Source organism: Mugil cephalus, chromosome 2 (assembly GCF_022458985.1).
Source record: "Mugil cephalus isolate CIBA_MC_2020 chromosome 2, CIBA_Mcephalus_1.1, whole genome shotgun sequence".
Classification (NCBI taxonomy): Eukaryota; Metazoa; Chordata; class Actinopteri; order Mugiliformes; family Mugilidae; genus Mugil; species Mugil cephalus.
In genome coordinates this window covers 3,937,400-3,956,411 of record NC_061771.1, presented here as the reverse complement: position 1 = coordinate 3,956,411, position 19,012 = coordinate 3,937,400, and the positions used below count along the sequence as shown (strand labels likewise).

General features: G+C 40.6%; 3 protein-coding genes across 5 annotated transcripts in view; 2 read left to right on the top strand and 1 right to left on the bottom strand.

Annotated features, from left to right (window-relative positions):
• LOC125000839 (cytoplasmic phosphatidylinositol transfer protein 1-like) overlaps positions 1–1,453 on the bottom strand; it is a 69,871-nt gene extending 68,418 nt beyond the window's left edge. Inside the window, exon 1 of one of the 3 annotated variants that reach the window (XM_047576543.1) lies at positions 1,103–1,453. In XM_047576543.1, the coding sequence (XP_047432499.1) occupies positions 1,103–1,150 (48 nt within the window). In that variant the 5' untranslated portion in view covers positions 1,151–1,453. The remainder of the gene's footprint in view (positions 1–1,102) is intronic. The other 2 variants (XM_047576535.1, XM_047576553.1) reach the window with 2 other exon arrangements.
• Positions 1,454–8,056: 6,603 nt separating this feature from the next.
• Positions 8,057–16,183, top strand: psmd12 (proteasome 26S subunit, non-ATPase 12). The gene is made up of 11 exons (XM_047579345.1): positions 8,057–8,271; positions 8,641–8,700; positions 9,854–9,982; positions 10,726–10,833; positions 11,113–11,217; positions 11,739–11,888; positions 12,060–12,194; positions 13,387–13,499; positions 13,754–13,928; positions 14,431–14,508; positions 15,626–16,183. Exons 1-11 carry the CDS (start codon positions 8,164–8,166, stop codon positions 15,833–15,835), a joined length of 1,371 nt encoding a protein of 456 aa, XP_047435301.1. The 5' UTR covers positions 8,057–8,163; the 3' UTR covers positions 15,836–16,183.
• A 1,985-nt stretch (positions 16,184–18,168) lies between these two features.
• The window catches only part of helz (helicase with zinc finger), a 42,765-nt gene continuing 41,921 nt past the window's right edge, over positions 18,169–19,012 (top strand). The window contains exon 1 of the mRNA XM_047579477.1: positions 18,169–18,243. The gene's annotated coding sequence lies outside the window, so the exon portion shown is untranslated. The remainder of the gene's footprint in view (positions 18,244–19,012) is intronic.

The following is a 19,012-nucleotide window of genomic DNA, read 5'->3' as shown; positions in this document are numbered from 1 at the left end:
TAGAAAATATTTTCCAACTTAATGCAGTCATCTGTGGGTTAAACACACTGGTGAGCAGAGCTACAGAGTGTACGAAAGCTAGAGTTCAAGAGTTCCCAGTGACCTATCTGAAACATTTTCTGCTTTCATTTGTTATTTTCTTTCCTGAATGTAGCTTGTCAGAAATGAGAAAGATCAAGCTTTATTTAGAATTGCTAAAGCTTCACGATGTTGCACGAGCGTTTTCATCTGAGGGTCTGAGCTGACGGGACGTCAGTGAAGACCATCGTTCCGCCCGACTATCAGCCCTTGGCTGCGGGGAAACCAACCTCTGTGCCCACATCACGCATCACAACAACAAAAAGGGAGAAACCAACCTCTGTGCCCACATCACGCATCACAACAACAAAAAGGGACGCAGATGAAGAAGGCAACAATGGCAGGGGTGATAATTGAAATAGGTGCAGCCGCGCTGTGCGGCGTACATGCCAGGACAAGGGAGCCACCGTCTTCACCTTCTAATTTTAGACTGTGTCGTGAGACCAAACAGACAATGCACACAATGGGCCATTCTTTCTCATATCAATCAGTGCAGCACAAGTGCAATTGAGCATTGCCAAGTGCAGAGACCCCTGCACTGCATTGTGTTACTGTCATCATGTGCATGTTCACGTAGGGGTGTGATGAATAAAATGCAGTTCCCATGCATCTAACATACCATCTATTGCAGGTATATGGTATATTTCTATTTCATGGAAGTGTTTCACTGGGCTGTTTGGTTTTGTTCCTTTTAAAAATGGCCTTTTTTAAAACAAAACAAAACAAAATTCTAAGAGTTGAATCCTTTTCTCCAAGGTGAAAAGTAGTGACCATGCTGTTAACTCTGCTGTTCATGAAATGTTTGACTGAGTAGTAGAGATGAGTAGTCCGAACACAGAGGAGAGACCGAGGCTGGTGATCAGTGAAGTGCTTCAAGTTCATCGGAAAGCATTCATACTCCATGTAACCTCCAGCCACATGTCTGGAACAGTAACCCCAGAGGGTTAGCTGCCAAGGTCGTCCCAACAGTAGACTACTGACCCCCCCACAGAAAAAGAGAGAGAGACACTTGGATCAAACTTACCTCCTCCACTGTGAGCGGCATGCATATCCTGTACTCCTTCAACAACATCTTCGCCCTCTGTGCGTCTCTTTCTGTGCGTATTCACAATGTGTCAAAGCAGTACAGCAGAGTGAACGTTCCCCTCCGCCGCCCGACGGGATGTGTGTAATGTCTGGAGACGTGTCAGCGCATGTGACGGGACGGTCAGACCCAGTTACGAGATGCTCTCCGAGTTAGTGCTGAGTTGGTTCATCGGAACCGGCGGCTGCTCGCTCCGGCGCTGGCTGTAAGAGGAGAAGTGAGCTCGGTTCTTGATTCTCCCCCCTCCTACCACAATGACGCGTCAAGCTACCAGCGCACAACGCCGTCACAAACCGGAAGCCGCGTTTCCTCCCTATAAAATAAATCAAAAAAATTTGACGGGCTGCAAAGCAATGTTGACAACTTGTTTTTTTGTTTGTTTGTTTTTAAATGCGTGGCCGTTTTATCTGTCCGTAACCGTGGTTGCAACACCAGCAACTTAGGAATTCAGTTTAAATTTGTTTTTTTTTTGTATCATCAAAACACCAGCAGCCATTGAAAAAGACTTTAGTACTTTATAGCTTAGTAGTTTATAATGTTACACCATGCATGCTCCTCAACATATGTGCTTAATCAAACAATCAAACATTAGCACAGGAATCAAGTGGATGTGTAGACTCTACTGCTGAAGTTTCTGGCACCAAACTAAAGTATTCCAACATGAAACAAATAATCGCACAAGACTGCTCTGTTCACAAGACAGGGAAGGGACTCCAATATTGCAGCAGGTTTTTAGAATAGATAGATAGATAGATAGATAGATAGATAGATAGATAGATAGATAGATAGATAGATAGATAGATAGATAGATAGATAGATAGATAGATAGATAGATAGATAACCTGACATACTGAGGAAGTGAGGTGTGAGTCGACTCCCATCTCTGTTAGTTAGCAAGACTCTGGATGCAGTTAGATGCACTGGAAAAGTAAAAAAAAAAAAAAGTGATCCCCACAGCAGCATTACCCTTGTTCAAGGGTTCAAGGATGTTTTCTGCTGCAGCGGGACTCTCCCAAGGTATAGTATCATTTCTGTTATTGGATATGGTGCACACAGTGTGTAATAATGTAAATGTGACTAATGTTATTGATTATACTGAGATTATTTTTAAGCACAAAATATGCGTGTGTGTCTGTGTGTGTGTGTGATGGCTTTGGTTACTGAAATTGACATGCTTAACAATTAATTAAAGCTAAGAGTTACTGCCACTAACCTTAGCTATTAGCTGTGTGTATTTTCCGAAACAGTCCTTGTATACGCTGGTTTGAATAGTATTATCGCTCAGGCTCAGGCATGTATTTTGAAAGTATTTACCGGATATGAATTTGCCTTGCGCCGGCTGACTACACACTAGTTTGTTCTGGAGACCGCCAGAAGTAAATGTCCAAATTGCTGATAGGGGAAATGCGTTCTTTTGAAAGCAGCGTTTGTGCAACGACCCTTATCGTACACTTAAATGGCTGGGCCCTGCTCAAAGTTACTGGCATTGCAAGCCCTCGAGTGGCGTGAGAACCAGACCCCGCGCTCTTCCGTTCCTCGTAAAGGCAACTTGCGGAGGAATCGGAAAATATCAGCGCGATTCTCGGCAGCCTCGGCCCTCCTTCCCCCCTCTGCGTGGCCGGCTGAAATACGACGCGGTACTCAGTGGAAACATCGGTCGACTCAACCACAGCACAGGAAATATCGGTTCGCTGCTGCACTCTCCCCAGCTCTCTTTCTCACCCGTGCGCCCCTCTCTTTTTGCTCTCACACATTTAACAACCACACTGGTTACAGATCAATTCTCTCTCCAGAGCAGCTTCAGAGCTCAGTAGTGTAGTGCACTCAGTGTGGGGGCATTTAAATGTGCTCAAATGTACTGGCTCCTGTGTGAACGGAGATCATCTCCGTGGCTGTGTTCCTGCTTTAGGAAAACTCAAAAGGTTCCAGGTCCTGAACACACCACTGCAGGAAAATGCTCCCATAGATGCAAACGGAAGCTAAACATGGCTTAAGGCTTGTGAATTGCCTTATTAGTCCTTGAAATGTCAAAGTTAATGTACACAGGCCTCATTTATAGAGAGTTACCCTGTGAGACAAATCAGGTCCAAAGCTATGTGCCCATTTTTACACTTGCAGGCCAATCAGGGTCAACAGTGGTTCGTAAAGCAATTCATTTGTTGTCCATAGCTTTTTAGCTGAAGTATGATCATGAGTGGATGTTCCAGTCAGTGGCTGCTTAGGTACCCTTCTTGTATGGCCCTATTTCCCACTTCAAATGTTCCTGAATGAAACAAGCAAAAGCACAAAAAAACGTTTTTTTTTTTTTTTTTCTGACTACTCGCTGAATTTCAGTAACATTCTCTGTTCCTTTGTCGCCATCTCTGATCTACCTCGTCTATGACCATTTTCCTTGCCATTTCCACCTTGCTAACCTGGCTCACTACACCGACAATTTTCTAGCTTTCAAAATTATTGTTATTATTCTCAGACTGCAGATTGTTGTGTTTTCGAGGATAACTTCTCAGATGCTTAGTGAAAGGACCATCATTTGCAGCATGGAGGTCAGGGTGTAGGGGCTTCCTGTTTGAAACTATAGTTTCTATTCCTATAGTTTGTATTGCCTGTGGTGTTGCTAATATAGGACGCCCTCCTGTGACTCGCATTATGAGAGATGGTAGAAACAACTTTTTTAAGTGGTTCAGATTAGTTTACATGTTGAATTTGTACTACCACTGTTGTAAATTTACATACCTTTTCCTCCCCCTGTCTTTCTTAGGCCCCTTAAAAATGTGCAGAGCTTACGACAAGAACTACAGTCAGTAACACTAATGAGCCATATCTTGCATGGCTTGCATTACAAGGCCCTATCATACATACAGAATTTAATAGCTGTGTTTGACCACCATGCACCATCTGAGATTAAAGTCATTTAAATCAAATCAGCCAAATATACTCACTTTGAGCCTGTTTGCTTAAAATAGAAAGGACAATGTGAACACATTATTAAAAAGTCAGTTTTAATTAAAGTAGGAGTTGTGCTAATTGCCTTCTTCACATGCTTGATGCATTCGGGTGTACTCAGCAAAATCCAGCCTCACATTTCTGCACTGAAGATGCCGACAAACAGTATTTTGCTCAGTCAGCAGAACTTTACCGCAGAAATACAACCACACCATAGCGGCAACCAATCTGAAACAGCACTGGAATTTAATGTTCCAGTTTATACTCAAGCTGATGGCTGAGCCCAAGCTTAGAAGACAGAAAACATCTGCTGAATCTGCTGGACACAGAAATCCAGCAGTCTTTGTGTGAAGGAATAATATACACAGCATCTACATTAATAAAATACGCAAGGCAATTAAAAAATCTTTACAAACCTGTCTAGTTTATGACGATCACTAAGCTCATTAATGTTAAAGGTAGATCACCATGCTGACCACGTTTAGTTAAATGCATTCCTTGACTTATGCGTATGCAGTATGCAGCTTGCAGGAATGCAACATTAATTCCTACAAGTTAAACATGAGATCAAATGCAGGTGATTGTGTTTTTCTGCAGCATTTACTTCAGATTTCCTCTAACACCACTGTATTTATACTGCTTTGAGTACTGTAATCATTTACTTGACGTTTTTTTTCCCCCATAAAAAAGGTTCAGTTACCTGCTTAGAAACTGTTAACGTTACTTTAACACATTTTTATTTGAAAAGTTTGATTCCACTCATTTTTGAGTGGAGAGCTCTATCATTGTCTTCCATATGTGTTGTTGTAAAAGGTCTACCACTAAATAGAAGCAGATTATTTGGGTCTTAAGAACTGAGTGACTCATATTTCACTTTCAAGAAAACTATGCCCTTTGGCACGGTGATGAAGGGAGTGCAACATCTCTGTAGACTGGAGGAAGCTACAAATAATAATGCAAAGTTGTCAGCTCACTGAAAAGAAAGACTCATAAAGCACATCATTGTCTTAACTAAACAGTTGAGCTATGGAAGCAAACCCAAAACCTAATGGACAGCTGAGTCACACAAACAATGTGTGTTACATGTTTGGGCTTATTTAGTCTAAAGTATTGTCAACACAACTTCAATACGGTATTTCACACTAATCCACCAATATTACATTTGTTACTTTAAAGGATTACTGTAGTGACCCATACACAGTGTATACTTGGAATTACTGTAAAGCACAAGTTTTATGAAGAAAGTTATGATAGCAATAATGAGTAAACACCTCGAAAACAACAAGCAGCTGGGAGGTTTTTGGACATATCCTAAGACTTCATATACGTCTCTATAAAGTTTTATAGACATTCCCCTACAGGCCTGAAGACATTGCAGTTAAAGACGTCTTGAGACAGGGCATCAGATACTCAAAACATGATGACCACTTGATGTGCAGTCGCACAAAGTCTTCATTCATTTGATTCTAATGCATTACACAAGGAAGAGGCTTTTAGAATGCAAGGCCTATGTTTCACTGATTACTTCTGAGTCTGTGTTTATCTTGAACCTAAAACCCTCGAGCCTAAGGCCTGTGGGACAGTAGCAGGCTTTCATGTGAGCGGTATCTCCGAACCAATGAGCCATGAGTTAACGATGACCTAACAATTTCAATGAGGTTTGTGTTGACTGGAAAAGAGATTAGGGTCTGATGTCATCTGAACTGCTGTGTGGTATCAATAATGCCAAACAAATCTGTAATCTCTGAAATGGCTAAATAGGCCCACCTCTGTCCTACTTTCTAGCAGACAACCACTGTTTAAATAGATGAAACACAAGCAGAGGAGCACTCTTTTTTTTACAGTGAGTTTTGTGGTCAATCCTGGTCTGTTTACGTCAACAGATCTAATTTGGACAGTAAGGCTTAAACAGATTCTATTAAAATATCACTGACTGGACAGCAGCCTGTTGTTGTCAGTGCTGAGGAAGATAATATTGATTATTGTTATGGTGATGGTGTTCATTTTTCTTCGGCTGAGATCGTCTTGGATGGATAGGATTCTTGAATGCAGGCTTAAAACACTGGGGATATTTGTGTGTTTCTGACATCAGAGATCCTGCGCCACATTTGATCTTCCTCTCAGCGGCTTTAAGTCATGTTCAGTTTATCAGGCCTCTGAGGTCTGCACTGAGTCTCCGAGATCTGCACTGAGCCTGCACCAACCTCATACTGATCTTAGATTAAGTCTTAGGGGCTCTCTCTACCATGAGCAGGAAAATCACTGACCCACATTAGCTTTATTTACAGGGAGCCTTTCAAAGCAGTGAACTGCATTAAAACAGGAATGCAGAATGCAAACCTTAGAAGGACACCTACTGGATGCCTGTAGTCATTGCACTCTGTGTTCATTCATACATATACAGTATGCTCATGCTCATTCAAAATGTTCTTCAATCACCCTTACTGTTTCATTGAAACATGGAGGACAGGAGCCACACTTTCAGCTTGTGTGTGATAAATGACATATGGGCATCACCCAATAATTGCAAAGATAAAATAATTTTTAAAAATGTAAATATTTCTAATAACTCTGTGTTTCACACAGCTGACCCTCTGTGTTGGTGCCAACATAGCATACAATAAATCTATTAGTTATACATTTGCTTTTCCCTTCATTTTTCTCATCACTTTTCTGCCAAAAGTATTCACTCACCTGCCTTTACACGCATATGAATCATCCATCCCATTAATCCATAGGGTTTAACATGACATCTGCCCATCCTCTGCAGCTATAACAACTTCAACTCTTGTGGGAAATCTTTCCAAAGGTTTAGAAGTGTGTTTATGCTAATCTTTGACCATTCTTCCAGAAGCGCATTTGTGAGGTCAGACACTAATGTTGGACGAGAAGGCCTAGCTCGCAGTCTTCATCTAATTTATCCCAAAGGTGTTCTGTCAGGTTGAGGGCAGGACTCTGTGCAGACCAGTCAAGTTCTTCCATGTCAAACTCTATCATCCATGTCTTTCTGGACCTTGATTTGTGCACTTGTGCACAGTCATGTTGAAACAGGAAGGGGTCATCCCCAAACTGTTCACACAAGGTTGAAGCATGGAATTATCCAAAATTGCTTGGTATGCTGAAGTACTCACAGTTCCTTTGACTGGATTTAAGGGGTCATCCCAGCTCCTGAAAAACAACCCCACACCATAATCCCCCCTCCACCAAACTTCACACTTGGCACGATGCAGTCAGACAAGTACAGTTCTCCTGGCAACTGCCAAACCCAGATTGGTCCATCAGATTACCAGATGGAGAAGCGTAATTCCTCACTCCAGAGAATGCCTCCACTGCCTTAGAATTCAGTGAGGGCGTAGTTCACACCACTGCATCCAACGCTTTGCATTGTATTTGGTGATTTATGGCTTGGATGCAGCTGCTTGGCCATGGAAACCAATTCCATGAAGCCCTCTACACACTGTTCTTCAGCTAATCTGAAGGCCACGTGAAGGTTGGTGACCTCTGTGCACTATGTACCTCAGCATCCACTGACTCCGCTCTATCAGTTTATGTGGCATGACACTTAGTGACTGAGTTGCTGTTGTTCCCAGTCACTTTTACTTTGTTATGATACCAGTGACAGTTGACTGTGGCATATTTCTGTAATCCTGTCACAGTACCACACTGGAATTCACTGAGCCCCTGAGAGTGACCTACACTTTCACCAATGTTGGTAGAAGCAGTCTGCATGCATATCTGCTTGACTTTAGAACACCTGGATTCTGTTATTTGGATGGGTTAATGAATACTTTTGGCAATAAAGTGTAGGTATCATTTTATTTTATTTTATTTTATTTTATTTTATTTTATTTTATTTTATTTCCGCCTGCATAAAATACTCGGATGTCGGCAGCATAGGCAGTGGGTCCTTCAGGCGCCTCGGACAGCCGTTTCTCTCTCTCTTTTGATTGGTCAGCTCTCCAGCTTTCTTTCATTTGACAAGCAAAATAGGGCTAGCTTGAGTTTGGTCGCGAGAAAAGAATAACTGTACGTGTTGTCTTCACTTGTAGACCGCAAAGATGTCCGAGGAACGATCTGAAAGGTCTGATGGGAAGATTGTGAAGATGGAGGTCGACTACAGTTCAACTGTAGACCAGCGTCTCCCGGAGTGTGAAAAAATGGCCAAAGTAAGCTCGGCGTGAAAGAGGCCAGCTCCGGCTGAGTCATGGTGCACCAGTGCGTTAGCGTTTAAGCTAACATTTAACCCACCATCTTCAGCTAAACCCGGAAACCACTTTTGACAAAATGTACCGGACAGTTTTTCGTAATGGAATATATTGCCCTGTGTTTTCACACTTTCATACATGTTAACGTCTCTTTATTTCATGTTGTGCGGCTAGGTAGCATGCTAGTAGTGTTAGCAGTTAAGTCACTGGCAACATCTCTAGCTAACTGTCTAGACAGGCAAATTTTGTATGTCTAAAAACAAAACCCAACTTTTTACATGTGTCAGTGTCACTATCTAAGTCTATATATTTGTTTCTGCTCCGCCGCAGGAGGGCAAATTGCAGGAGGCCATCGAGAGCCTGCTATCATTGGAGAAGCAAACCAGAACAGTAAGTTAACATATTTCTGTAGTGCTCTACACACAATATTAGCCCAACCTACTTAATTGTGTCTCAATTAAACCGCAAAAGCTCCCTTCACCTGGGAACTTGTGCCTGGTATGATATTATTATTGAGGGTTAACAATGTTATTTGGAATCATGTTTTAGTTCAGCATAATATATTAGGGAAAAACAGACTCTACATCCTAGTTGAAAATACCCAGATCTCTCTGATCTTTAAGAACAATTTAAATTTAGAACTTAACCTGCCTTTGCGCTCAAGTTACAGCGTAATTTTGTTTGGCGGCAATCTCTTATTACAGTTTGGGGTCAGGTGTTTATAAAGGTAGTAGATTATTATTATAAATATGTTAAAATATGTGTATATACGTCTGGTTTCGCATAGTTAACAGTGCTTATGTGAATGTGTGACAAGGCATATCGTGCAAAAGTACACCTCCTACAATCGTATCGTGCCAGAGAAGCGCACCGTACTCAGGCACGGCACGGTACAGTTGCACTCACACTAGCCATAGAACACTAACTCTAGGGGGCAAACATGCTTGAGTGCAGAATGATTTTGTAATGTGAGTGGGCCCCGAGTCTACAGAGGAGAGACTGTTGATCATGGAGTGTCTTGAGTGACTATGGTCCCCACGGATCTTTGTGGGACGTTGGAATAGATGCCTCAAGTAGATCTTGCCCAGATGTGGAAGTGGAGAGCCTTCAAACAACTTGGTGGTCTTGATGACCCCCCTTAGCCGTCCAGATACATCGATAGATAGATAGATTACTTTATTCATCCCCGAAGGGAAATTAGATCACACACCCAGAAAACAGCTGGCTAGGAAGTTTTAAAGCCTGCGGTTGTTTAAAGTACTGTTCAGTCATGTTAATATCATGGAGGAATGGTAGATACTTCCCACCAGTCCAATTGAGGAAGTTACTTGGGCTGCGAAAACTCTTGTTGCCTTTTTTAAATGTCTTTTGGAAGCTTAACAGGAGCCTCAGAACAGAGCATCCTATAGTATTAAAATGTGATGTATTTTAAAAAGGTTTGAATAAGTAAATTAAATATGTGTTTATGAGTGAATGTAACACGGTGGGTAAATGTATTTGTGTATATTCTAATTTGTGTATTTACTTTTCAACCCTTGCTCAGGCGTCCGACATGGTGTCAACGTCCAGAATTCTTGTCGCTGTCGTCCAAATGTGTTATGAAGCCAAGGACTGGGATTCCCTGAATGAAAACATCATGTTACTCACCAAGAGGAGGAGTCAGCTCAAGCAGGTCAGATACCTCATGTACACAGATTGACTTATGACTCCCACAAGACACATTTTAGGCTGCTCATCTGAAGTAATTTTACAGGTACTGGTAAATCATAATAATGTACTTTATTTAAACTTTAGTGTATGTAATCATGTCTTTATCAAACTAGTTTAAAAAAGAGGTCAAAATGCACATTTAGGTGTCCTTTTCATGACTTTTTGTCCTTGTTGCGCCTCTAATTTACTTATAAATTCAGTAAAAGTCAGCTTCCTAAGCCGGCTTGTAGCACTGTGGTCCTTGTCTCTACCCCGGCATATTACTACTAAAAATATGGTGAAAATTTATATATATATTATATATCCATATATCCATATTTATATATATATATATATTTTGGACTGTTGACAGTATTTTGTGATTTATATAAAAAAAAAAATTACCTCTGTAAATACCTGGAAATCTAATGTGTTGACAAACAACGAGAATTCTAAACCTCACTTTAGCCATTATTCAGATTTCTTTTCTGGGAATGTATACAAATTAGTGCATATTTAAGTAGACAACCTCTCATTTGCATATTTAAATATAAATTCACAGAAAACCTGTTATAAAAAAAAATGATTGTATTTATGGAATTAATCAACTGGAGAAGTGTCATGGTGATATTTATCAGATATAACTCGTCCAACCGTTAGAGGAGTTGCTGCCAGTCGGATTGTTGCTGATTCTAAAACTGACTTTTGTATTGTTTTCTGTCTTAGGCTGTTGCCAAAATGGTTCAAGAATGTTATAAGTACGTGGATGCTGTGACTGATCTGACCATCAAGCTGAGACTTATCGACACCCTTCGCACCGTGACGGCTGGCAAGGTCTGACATCTGTTAGTGTGGTGTGACAGTGCTCTGTGAGAGAAAGAACAGAAATTATCAAATAAAGTACTGCTGGCAGAGATGAGAGCATTACTGGTTATCTATGATGATATTTTCACATTTGTTTAACAATATGCACACTTGGAGTAAAGTTTGCACCTTAAAAAATGTGCAGTAATTTGTGTATCTGAAGCAGGTGTTTTTGTGTGAAGTCACTGAAATGTTGCAGGTTTGCGCCAAAAACTGTGTCACCAATAACCTAATTTTCCACCCTCACAGATCTATGTAGAAATCGAGCGTGCCAGGCTAACAAAGACTCTGGCTAACATAAAGGAGCAGAGTGGAGAGGTCAAAGAAGCTGCTTCCATTCTCCAGGAACTTCAGGTAAGAGAGCAGTAGAAGACAAATCAATAATTCATCGCTTCATTTAGAGATGTTTCAGTTTTGAAACAATTTTGCTAAGTTATCAAAGAGGTTTTCGCAAACCTAATATTGTCGTTTCAGAGATTTGTAGTATTTTCACAATATTTTAATTCTAATTTCACACATTGCATGTGGCATTATATCTGCCCAGCTGTTCTCCGTCGACAGACCTTTTTATTCCACGATGCTGCCGTACATCAGCTTTCAGAGTTGATGGTGCTCTGAGTCATGTTTGACTCTGCTTCACACATGGACGGATCTTGTTCTGCAAGCTGAGAAATTGGATTATTTTGAATTGGACAAAAAGCACATGTTTTTTAACCCATCCCCAGTGGATGCAGATATAGATAGAAATATCTGACTCTAATCTAAATCGGTGTCCACTGTAGACACTTTGATAGACCCAAATATCATGAACGTTTCCCAGGTTCATTGCCCATTGTATTGAAATGATTCAGCATATACATATTTCTACTGGTCAGGTGGAGACGTATGGCTCCATGGAGAAAAAGGAGAAGGTGGAGTTTATCTTGGAACAGATGAGGCTTTGCATTGCCGTCAAGGACTACATCCGCACCCAGATCATCAGCAAGAAGATAAACACCAAATTCTTCCAAGAGGAAGGCACAGAGGTAAGAAATAATTCCATGTTCTTTAATGTTCCCTTATATTGAAGGTTTCTGCATTTTTGCCACAGCACATTGAAATCATCATCATTTCAATCAAACATTACTTTTTGGTAACTCTGTGCTGCAAAGTTTGGCCCAACTCAACACTTTCCATTTGTCTCGTTATCAATTCAGGAGTCGAAGTTGAAGTACTACAACCTGATGATTCAGGTGGACCAGCACGAGGGCTCGTACCTGTCTATCTGCAAACACTACCGGGCCATTTACGACACCCCCTGCATCCTGGAGGACAGCAGCAAGTGGCAGCAGGTACATCAGCAGGCTTTCTGTCACCTACTGTTCAAAGGTTACTAGTAGTTTATCAAGGTATAGTCAGTCACTGTAAGCCAGTATCGTTTTTGTCAAGTTCAGCAAGTAGCTACTCACGGTGCTCTAGCTTCTGTGTGAGCCAAAGTTTTTTTTTTTTTTTCCATAGCCCTGGCTCTGCAAGTGGGAAAAAAATACAGAGTCTCGTTTAAATCAACATGACACTGTTCCAGGAAAAAACAGCAACAGGTGACGTTCCTGCTTGTGCACAGGACGGGGGAATGGGAGGGAACACTGAAAACTGGACCGTGTGAGGGAGAAGGAAATGCATTAGAACACGTATGATGAATTTGGTTAATGCAAGCAGGGTAAAGTCCAAGAACGAGGCACGGGAGCAGAACAGGACAAGAAAAGAAGCTCAGGCGGTTATATATTGAATCAGTAAAGTCAAGGCCTCTGCATTTACACCAGAGCTGGTGGAGAGTTCTCAGAGAGTTGGGTTTCAGGTGTTTTATTTCTTCTTGGAATGTAGGTAGGCATTAGTCTAGAGCCAAGATATGGGGTTGTGCAATTTGTATCTGATAAAGCACCAAAGGGAGGAGAGTGTTTGACTCTCGAGTTCAATCATCAACTGTCTTTCTAAGGATTGAATCCATCTCTGTGTTTGGACATGGTGACAATAACACTTGTCAAGAATTAGGTTAAAATGAATGTCTGTTGAAGGTGAAGACTGTTATTAAATGTGCAGTTGTGTCAATGTTTTTCCTTTCATGTTCAAAACTGATTAGGATTCTTCACTTTACACCTATTTGAGACTAAGAATTACTCTCCAACCCAACAGCATACAATGCTGTAATGTAATGCTGCAGTTCTCATTTCAGGAAATTCCCTACTGAATGTTCTTGTTAGGGATGTCCTGATCATTATTTTTGCCCCTGAGCTGATATTTTTATATTCACTATTATCCAATCTTAAGATGTCTGGATTGATTGAGATATCTCTAGTACTTGAAGAGAATTTTTCCAGACCAGTATAAAAACATGTACCCAGGAGTCCTCCTGATTGGTGCAATTGTTTAGATATAGTGGCAGCACAGTTTGCAATAATGACAAAAAACTATACTGTTTCTAAACTACCCTTTGCTTGTTGCCTGTTTGTTCTTGCTAGAAACGCAGTGAATGCTTTTGTGTTTCAGGCCCTGAAGAGTGTGGTGCTGTATGTGATTCTCTCCCCTTATGACAACGAGCAGTCAGACCTCGTGCACAGAATCAGTGCAGACAAGAAATTGGAAGAAATCCCTAAATACAAGTAAGACCCGCTATGTGCTCCTTGGCTTGTCGTAGGGAATAAGGCAGCCGTAGTGGGGTAGTGGGATGTCGGCCTACTTTCTTTAATGGGGAATATACAATACAAACAGTGTGCTATTTGAGCAGAGTTGATAAATATTTCATTTTCCAGCAGAATTGAGTAAAAAAATCATTTTTTTGTGCTACTCATTTGAACTGAGGTGCATGCTCTGTGTTCATACGAGGGCTGTTTTCAATGTATTCTTCTGTTCCCAGGGATCTTCTGAAGCAGTTCACAACAATGGAGCTGATGCGCTGGGCTTCCTTGGTGGAGGATTATGGGAAGGAGCTGAGAGAGGGGTCACCAGACAGCCCCGCCACAGATGTGTTCTCTTACTCAGAGGAGGGAGAGAAAAGGTGGAAAGACCTGAAGAACAGAGTGGTGGAGCATGTAAGTCCCACAGGTTAAAATGTGGTCTTTTCTTTTGGAGCTGAAAAACATACAGGAGTTTTTGCATGTTGGCTTTAAGACATTTTAACTATCTAGACTTAGGCAGGCGCACCTAAACTCATACAAGGAAACATCAGTGGTGAGAAATCATGCCAAGTGAGATGGTGTCTTGAAAATGATCTGTATACAGCTGAAGTGTTGCTGATCAGTATGTGCGAAGTTAAAGAGAAAAGGGACTGATTCAGGTCTGTTGATATGGATACAAACCATTTAGACTAAAAAGAATAAAATTGTAAAAGAACAATAGAAATGCAAAGCAGGCTAAAATCGAGATGCTGCTTAAGCTCTAAAGTGGCAGATTGTTGTGTAGACTGAAATTAGATTGTTAATGGATGTTTTTTTCAGTGTTGATGTGACCTGAAAGTTGCACCTCCAAAAAAAAAAAAAATGCAAATATCCCGCTGCAGACATGTATATTAATGATGTTCTCCCCTGTCCACAGAACATCAGAATAATGGCTAAATATTACACCAGAATCACAATGAAGAGGATGGCCGGACTCCTCGACCTCTCCATTGACGTAAGCAGTGCTTTTAGTAATTGCCACAAACTCTTCACGTGTCAACAGCACAGAAAAAACATGTTGGATTAAATGGTTTGTCAGACTGTTTTTTTTTTTTTTTTTTTTTTTTTTATTCCAGCAGTGTTTTCTCACGTTAAATGTTGCTATGATTCAACATATATGACATATATAACATGTGAGGCAACTGTACGGTTTTGGTGATTATGGGTTATTAGTAGCCTGAACAAATATACATCTGGTAAAATGCTATTTACATTTCATTGTAGCCTTTATTTCAACAGTCCATCATAATGATTCCCATCCAAACAATTTGATTGGCCTAGCAGAACTTTGCTGACCCACTTCCAACAGAGCATCCCCTAGACCCACAGTCTCCCATTAAAAACTTCGCCCAACTCTGGCCAACCCATGAAAGCATTCATTTAAAATTCTATCTCGTCTGGTTAGCTTATTGCACTACATGCTGTTGACCATATAAAGATGGACCCGGCTCCTCTAAAGTGAAGCCAAAGCAAGTAGAGCTCCCCCTGGTGTCTGGTTGTTGTATAGGTCATAAGCTCCATCTCCTCCATGTTAGTGGACGGGACTTGGGCCAAACTAAAACACTAAAATACATGTCCGATATTTTTTTAAAGGGTGGTTTCAGTCATTTTAGGTACTTAATATAACACTGATACATATGCAAATATACATTTTGTTGTTTTGTTTTAGTTAGTAATTTAACACTGAAACAAGATGTGACATCTTGATGACTACAAGTTACCATGCCAACTGCTCTGCAGAGCAGTTCTGTAGGATTGTGAGAATGCGAACAATAGTGTATAATCCAACATGTCTTTGTCACTGGTGGACTTGGCGCAGAGTGCAGTATTGATTAAACGAAGACGCAGTTGAATTTGGAAGTGGGGATGTGTAATCTATATTTATGTTCAGTCCACGCTACTTGCATACAACATATGTGAACCTACTCATTTAGATGTATTAGTGGGGTCTAAGTATAACTAAAAGGGATTGGTGCATCTTATTTCAGCCTAGACTTATTTTATTTAATTCACTGACAAAGTATTTTGACAAGAAATCAACAAGAAATCTGTCTGCTCAAATATTTCGTCAGGAATCGGAAGAGTTCCTCTCCAGCCTAGTTGTGAACAAGACCATCTACGCCAAGGTCGACCGGCTTGCTGGCATCATCAACTTTCAGAGGCCCAAAGACCCCAACGACCTTCTCAACGACTGGTCGCACAAACTCAACTCTCTCATGTCCCTCGTCAACAAGACCACGCATCTCATTGCCAAGGAGGAGATGATCCACAACCTGCAGTGAAACAACAACCGTGCACGTTATTTTATGTTCTGATTCATTTGTTTTTTCCCCTTCTGTGGGAATGTTTTTGAGTATGTGGTATTTTGGCCGACTGTTTATGCAGTCTAATTCCAATGTTGTTTAATTGGAAAACATCTACAATACAAAAACTGATTCCCAAGATTGTTGTTTTTTACTGTCCAGTAAAACATTAACAATAAACACCTCTCATTCTTTTGAATCTCCATCTCTGTGTTATACAAGACTGGATCTCCACATATGTTACTCTTGGCCTTTTGATGGAGTACTTAAACAACCTTTCAATGTATGCTTGGAAATGTAAACAATAAACTCCTCGCGTTTGGTTAACATTTGTATGTAGGTGTTGTGTTTTACTTGAACTGCACATGATAAACCCCAGACACATGGTTACAGAAAAGTTGAAGAGCGAAGCGCACACACAAGGTAATGCATGTTTAGTGGACTTCGTTTGCGTAGAAGCATTTGAATATGTCAAATCAAAGTTTTCTTTTATTCTACATCTGAGTAGGACTGTTCTTCTGGGGGCTAACATGTTTTCTTCTATATTCAGGGTGAATTTTATGGATTTGGATTACAAAGGGACTCTGATGTCCTGATCGCAGTTGTAATACTCTGTTTTTATTCATAATCACAAGGAGTGAGGGAGAAGGAAGAGTGAAAAAACAGTGAGGCTAGCAACACTCCTAGTTTCACAAGGTGCAGTTTAAAAAACAAAACAACTTATCGAATGAACTCATCAATGACAGGATGAGGAAAAAAAATGCACAACAGCATTCCCATGATGATGTGTAATTAAGACTCCAGCAATCTACATTGTCATGTTTGTGCATTCTAAGGATTCATCACATTCAAGTGAGAAATTAAAAGTATTTTTTGAAATGCAATAAGTGAGAGATCCTTGTCCTTTTAAAAGAGAGCGCCTTTGGTCACTGAAACAAATTAAAAGCCTGATAAGATCTTTAAAATACATGTGATTTGAAATACATTTCCAATGATCCTGTTACATCTTCAGCTCCTTTTCAGATCTTATCAGTGTTTTAATACCTGAAATTTAATTAACTTACTCTCAAAGCAGTGATGGCTCACATTTGCACAGATCAGCTACTGTTGTAATTGCTGAACAATAATAACCAAACTGTGTTGAGGCACTTAATGTAGTTAAAGCAAGAATCTTGGTAGCACACCACTTCTCTCTTCCCTTTCACTCTCAACGTGGCAGTAATATTGTACAAACCATCTTCTTGGACATAAATACCTATTTTTTGCCTGGGCTATATTGTATATTTTTTGTAATAAACCATTCCCATATTCCAATGGCATGGATAGGTGTAGCATGGATGAGCTGTGAAGAGGATACTGCTACACATGCTGCCCAATTGCCATGCAGCATACATAGTATATGCTGCATATAGTATACATAATTACTGACAAGGTTGATAGTTGATTAGACAAATATGTACCTTAAATTAACTAATTTAGATTAGTTATTGCTAGAATGTTTAAATCATTTTGGAATGTACTTTGTGTGTGTGTGTGTGTGTTTGTGTGTTTGTTTTTTTTTTTTTTTTTATAAAAATATACAGATTAGAATGCTGTAGAATATAACCAGTCTGATAATGATTGACTGGATAAGAATCATTTGATAAGAAGAACAAAAACTATATATAGGTTATACATACATAGTCTTTAATACCTGTTTGTTCTTGATACTCACTAGTGTTGCAGGGGTGCTGGAGCCTAGAGGTGGGGTACACCCTGGACAGGTCTCCAGTCCATCTCAGGGCTAACACAGAGACAAACAACCATTCACATTCACACTCACATGCACATTTATTGCAATTTAGAAAATTTAGCAAACCTAATGGGCATGGTTTTGGATGTAAGGAAGTAGCTGGATTACCTGGAGAAAACCCAGGCAGACACAGGGAGAACATGCAAACACCTCACAGAGGGGCCCCAACTCCTGAAAAAAACAAACAAACAAACAAACAAAAAAACAACAACTACACACACACACACACACACATATATATATATATATGGGTGTCAAGTAAATAAGCATTATTGAAGTGACACAGTTACATACAATACGAGCAATTCCACAATATAACATTAATACATATATATGAATATAAAAGATTTTTTTTTTTGGTGGAATAGTAATTTTATAGTTACGTCCTTCGATGTATCAAAGCCACATCGTTTTAAGACAGACTGTGAGCAGATAACTCTCCACAGGCCGCGCGCGCGCACGCGAACGCACGCACGCACACACACACAGTAGGTCTACGGTCGGTCCTCCCTGTCAACCTTCAGCTCAGCACATCCCACTATGCTTTGCGATGGGCTGACAAGTGGATCCAAGATGGCGTAGAAAGTAAAGCTAGGTAAGTGTTGACTTCCCATTTCCAGCCCTTTCAGTTGTATTTTTCATCCCAAAGCCACTGACACAAATCCCCTCCATTAATCATTACGACAAAGGCCGATGCTTTGAGTTCATGCGCGGTTAGCAACACGGTGTCATGTGAATTATATGCGCCTAAACGCCGTGGCAAGATTACAGGCCCCAAACCGTTTTGTTTCGGGCGAACATTGCTAGCTAGCCTGCTAACCTTAACGAGCCAGCCAGCTATTCTTGTGGCCAGCCTGCCAGCTTGGCTCCAAGAAAGGCCGTGTTTTGGCTAGCGGGCTAACTCCTAGCTGCGCATAGCTTGTTTGGAGACAACGTTGTACGCAGTATGAAACCGAACGATAAGTTAACCAACATTAAGGGGACATTTTCGGGGCTTTGTAGCGCTGCCGTCATCGCTTTGACTTGTAGCAGCAGTCATGACAAGTTTGCCAGACAAACTAAAGCTATAACTATTTACAAAAAGACGAAACAAGTCCTCGCCAACGTCCGTGGTTATTAGTTTCTACCATATACTCTATGCATATCTGCTAATGGGGCTCAGTGAATTATGTTTTTTTTTTCTTTTTTCTTTTTTTTCTTAAACACACACACATTGCTGCTGACGATGTAGTCAAGCCAAATGACGTTATGTCAGGATGAAACCAGTCGATGATCCTTCACAACTATCCTCAGCTGTAAAATTAGCTCTCTCATCCAGTGTACAGAGGACCAAGCTGCTGTAGCACCCGCGACTACTGGTCTCC

Coding starts and splice junctions, on each gene's coding strand:
- psmd12 (XM_047579345.1), top strand. CDS start 8,164: ATGTCCGAGGAACGATCTGAAAGGTCTGATGGGAAGATTGTGAAGATG. Junction 11,889..12,059: donor TCCAAGAGGAAGGCACAGAG/GTAAGAAATAAT, acceptor TTATCAATTCAG/GAGTCGAAGTTGAAGTACTA. Junction 14,509..15,625: donor TCCTCGACCTCTCCATTGAC/GTAAGCAGTGCT, acceptor ATATTTCGTCAG/GAATCGGAAGAGTTCCTCTC.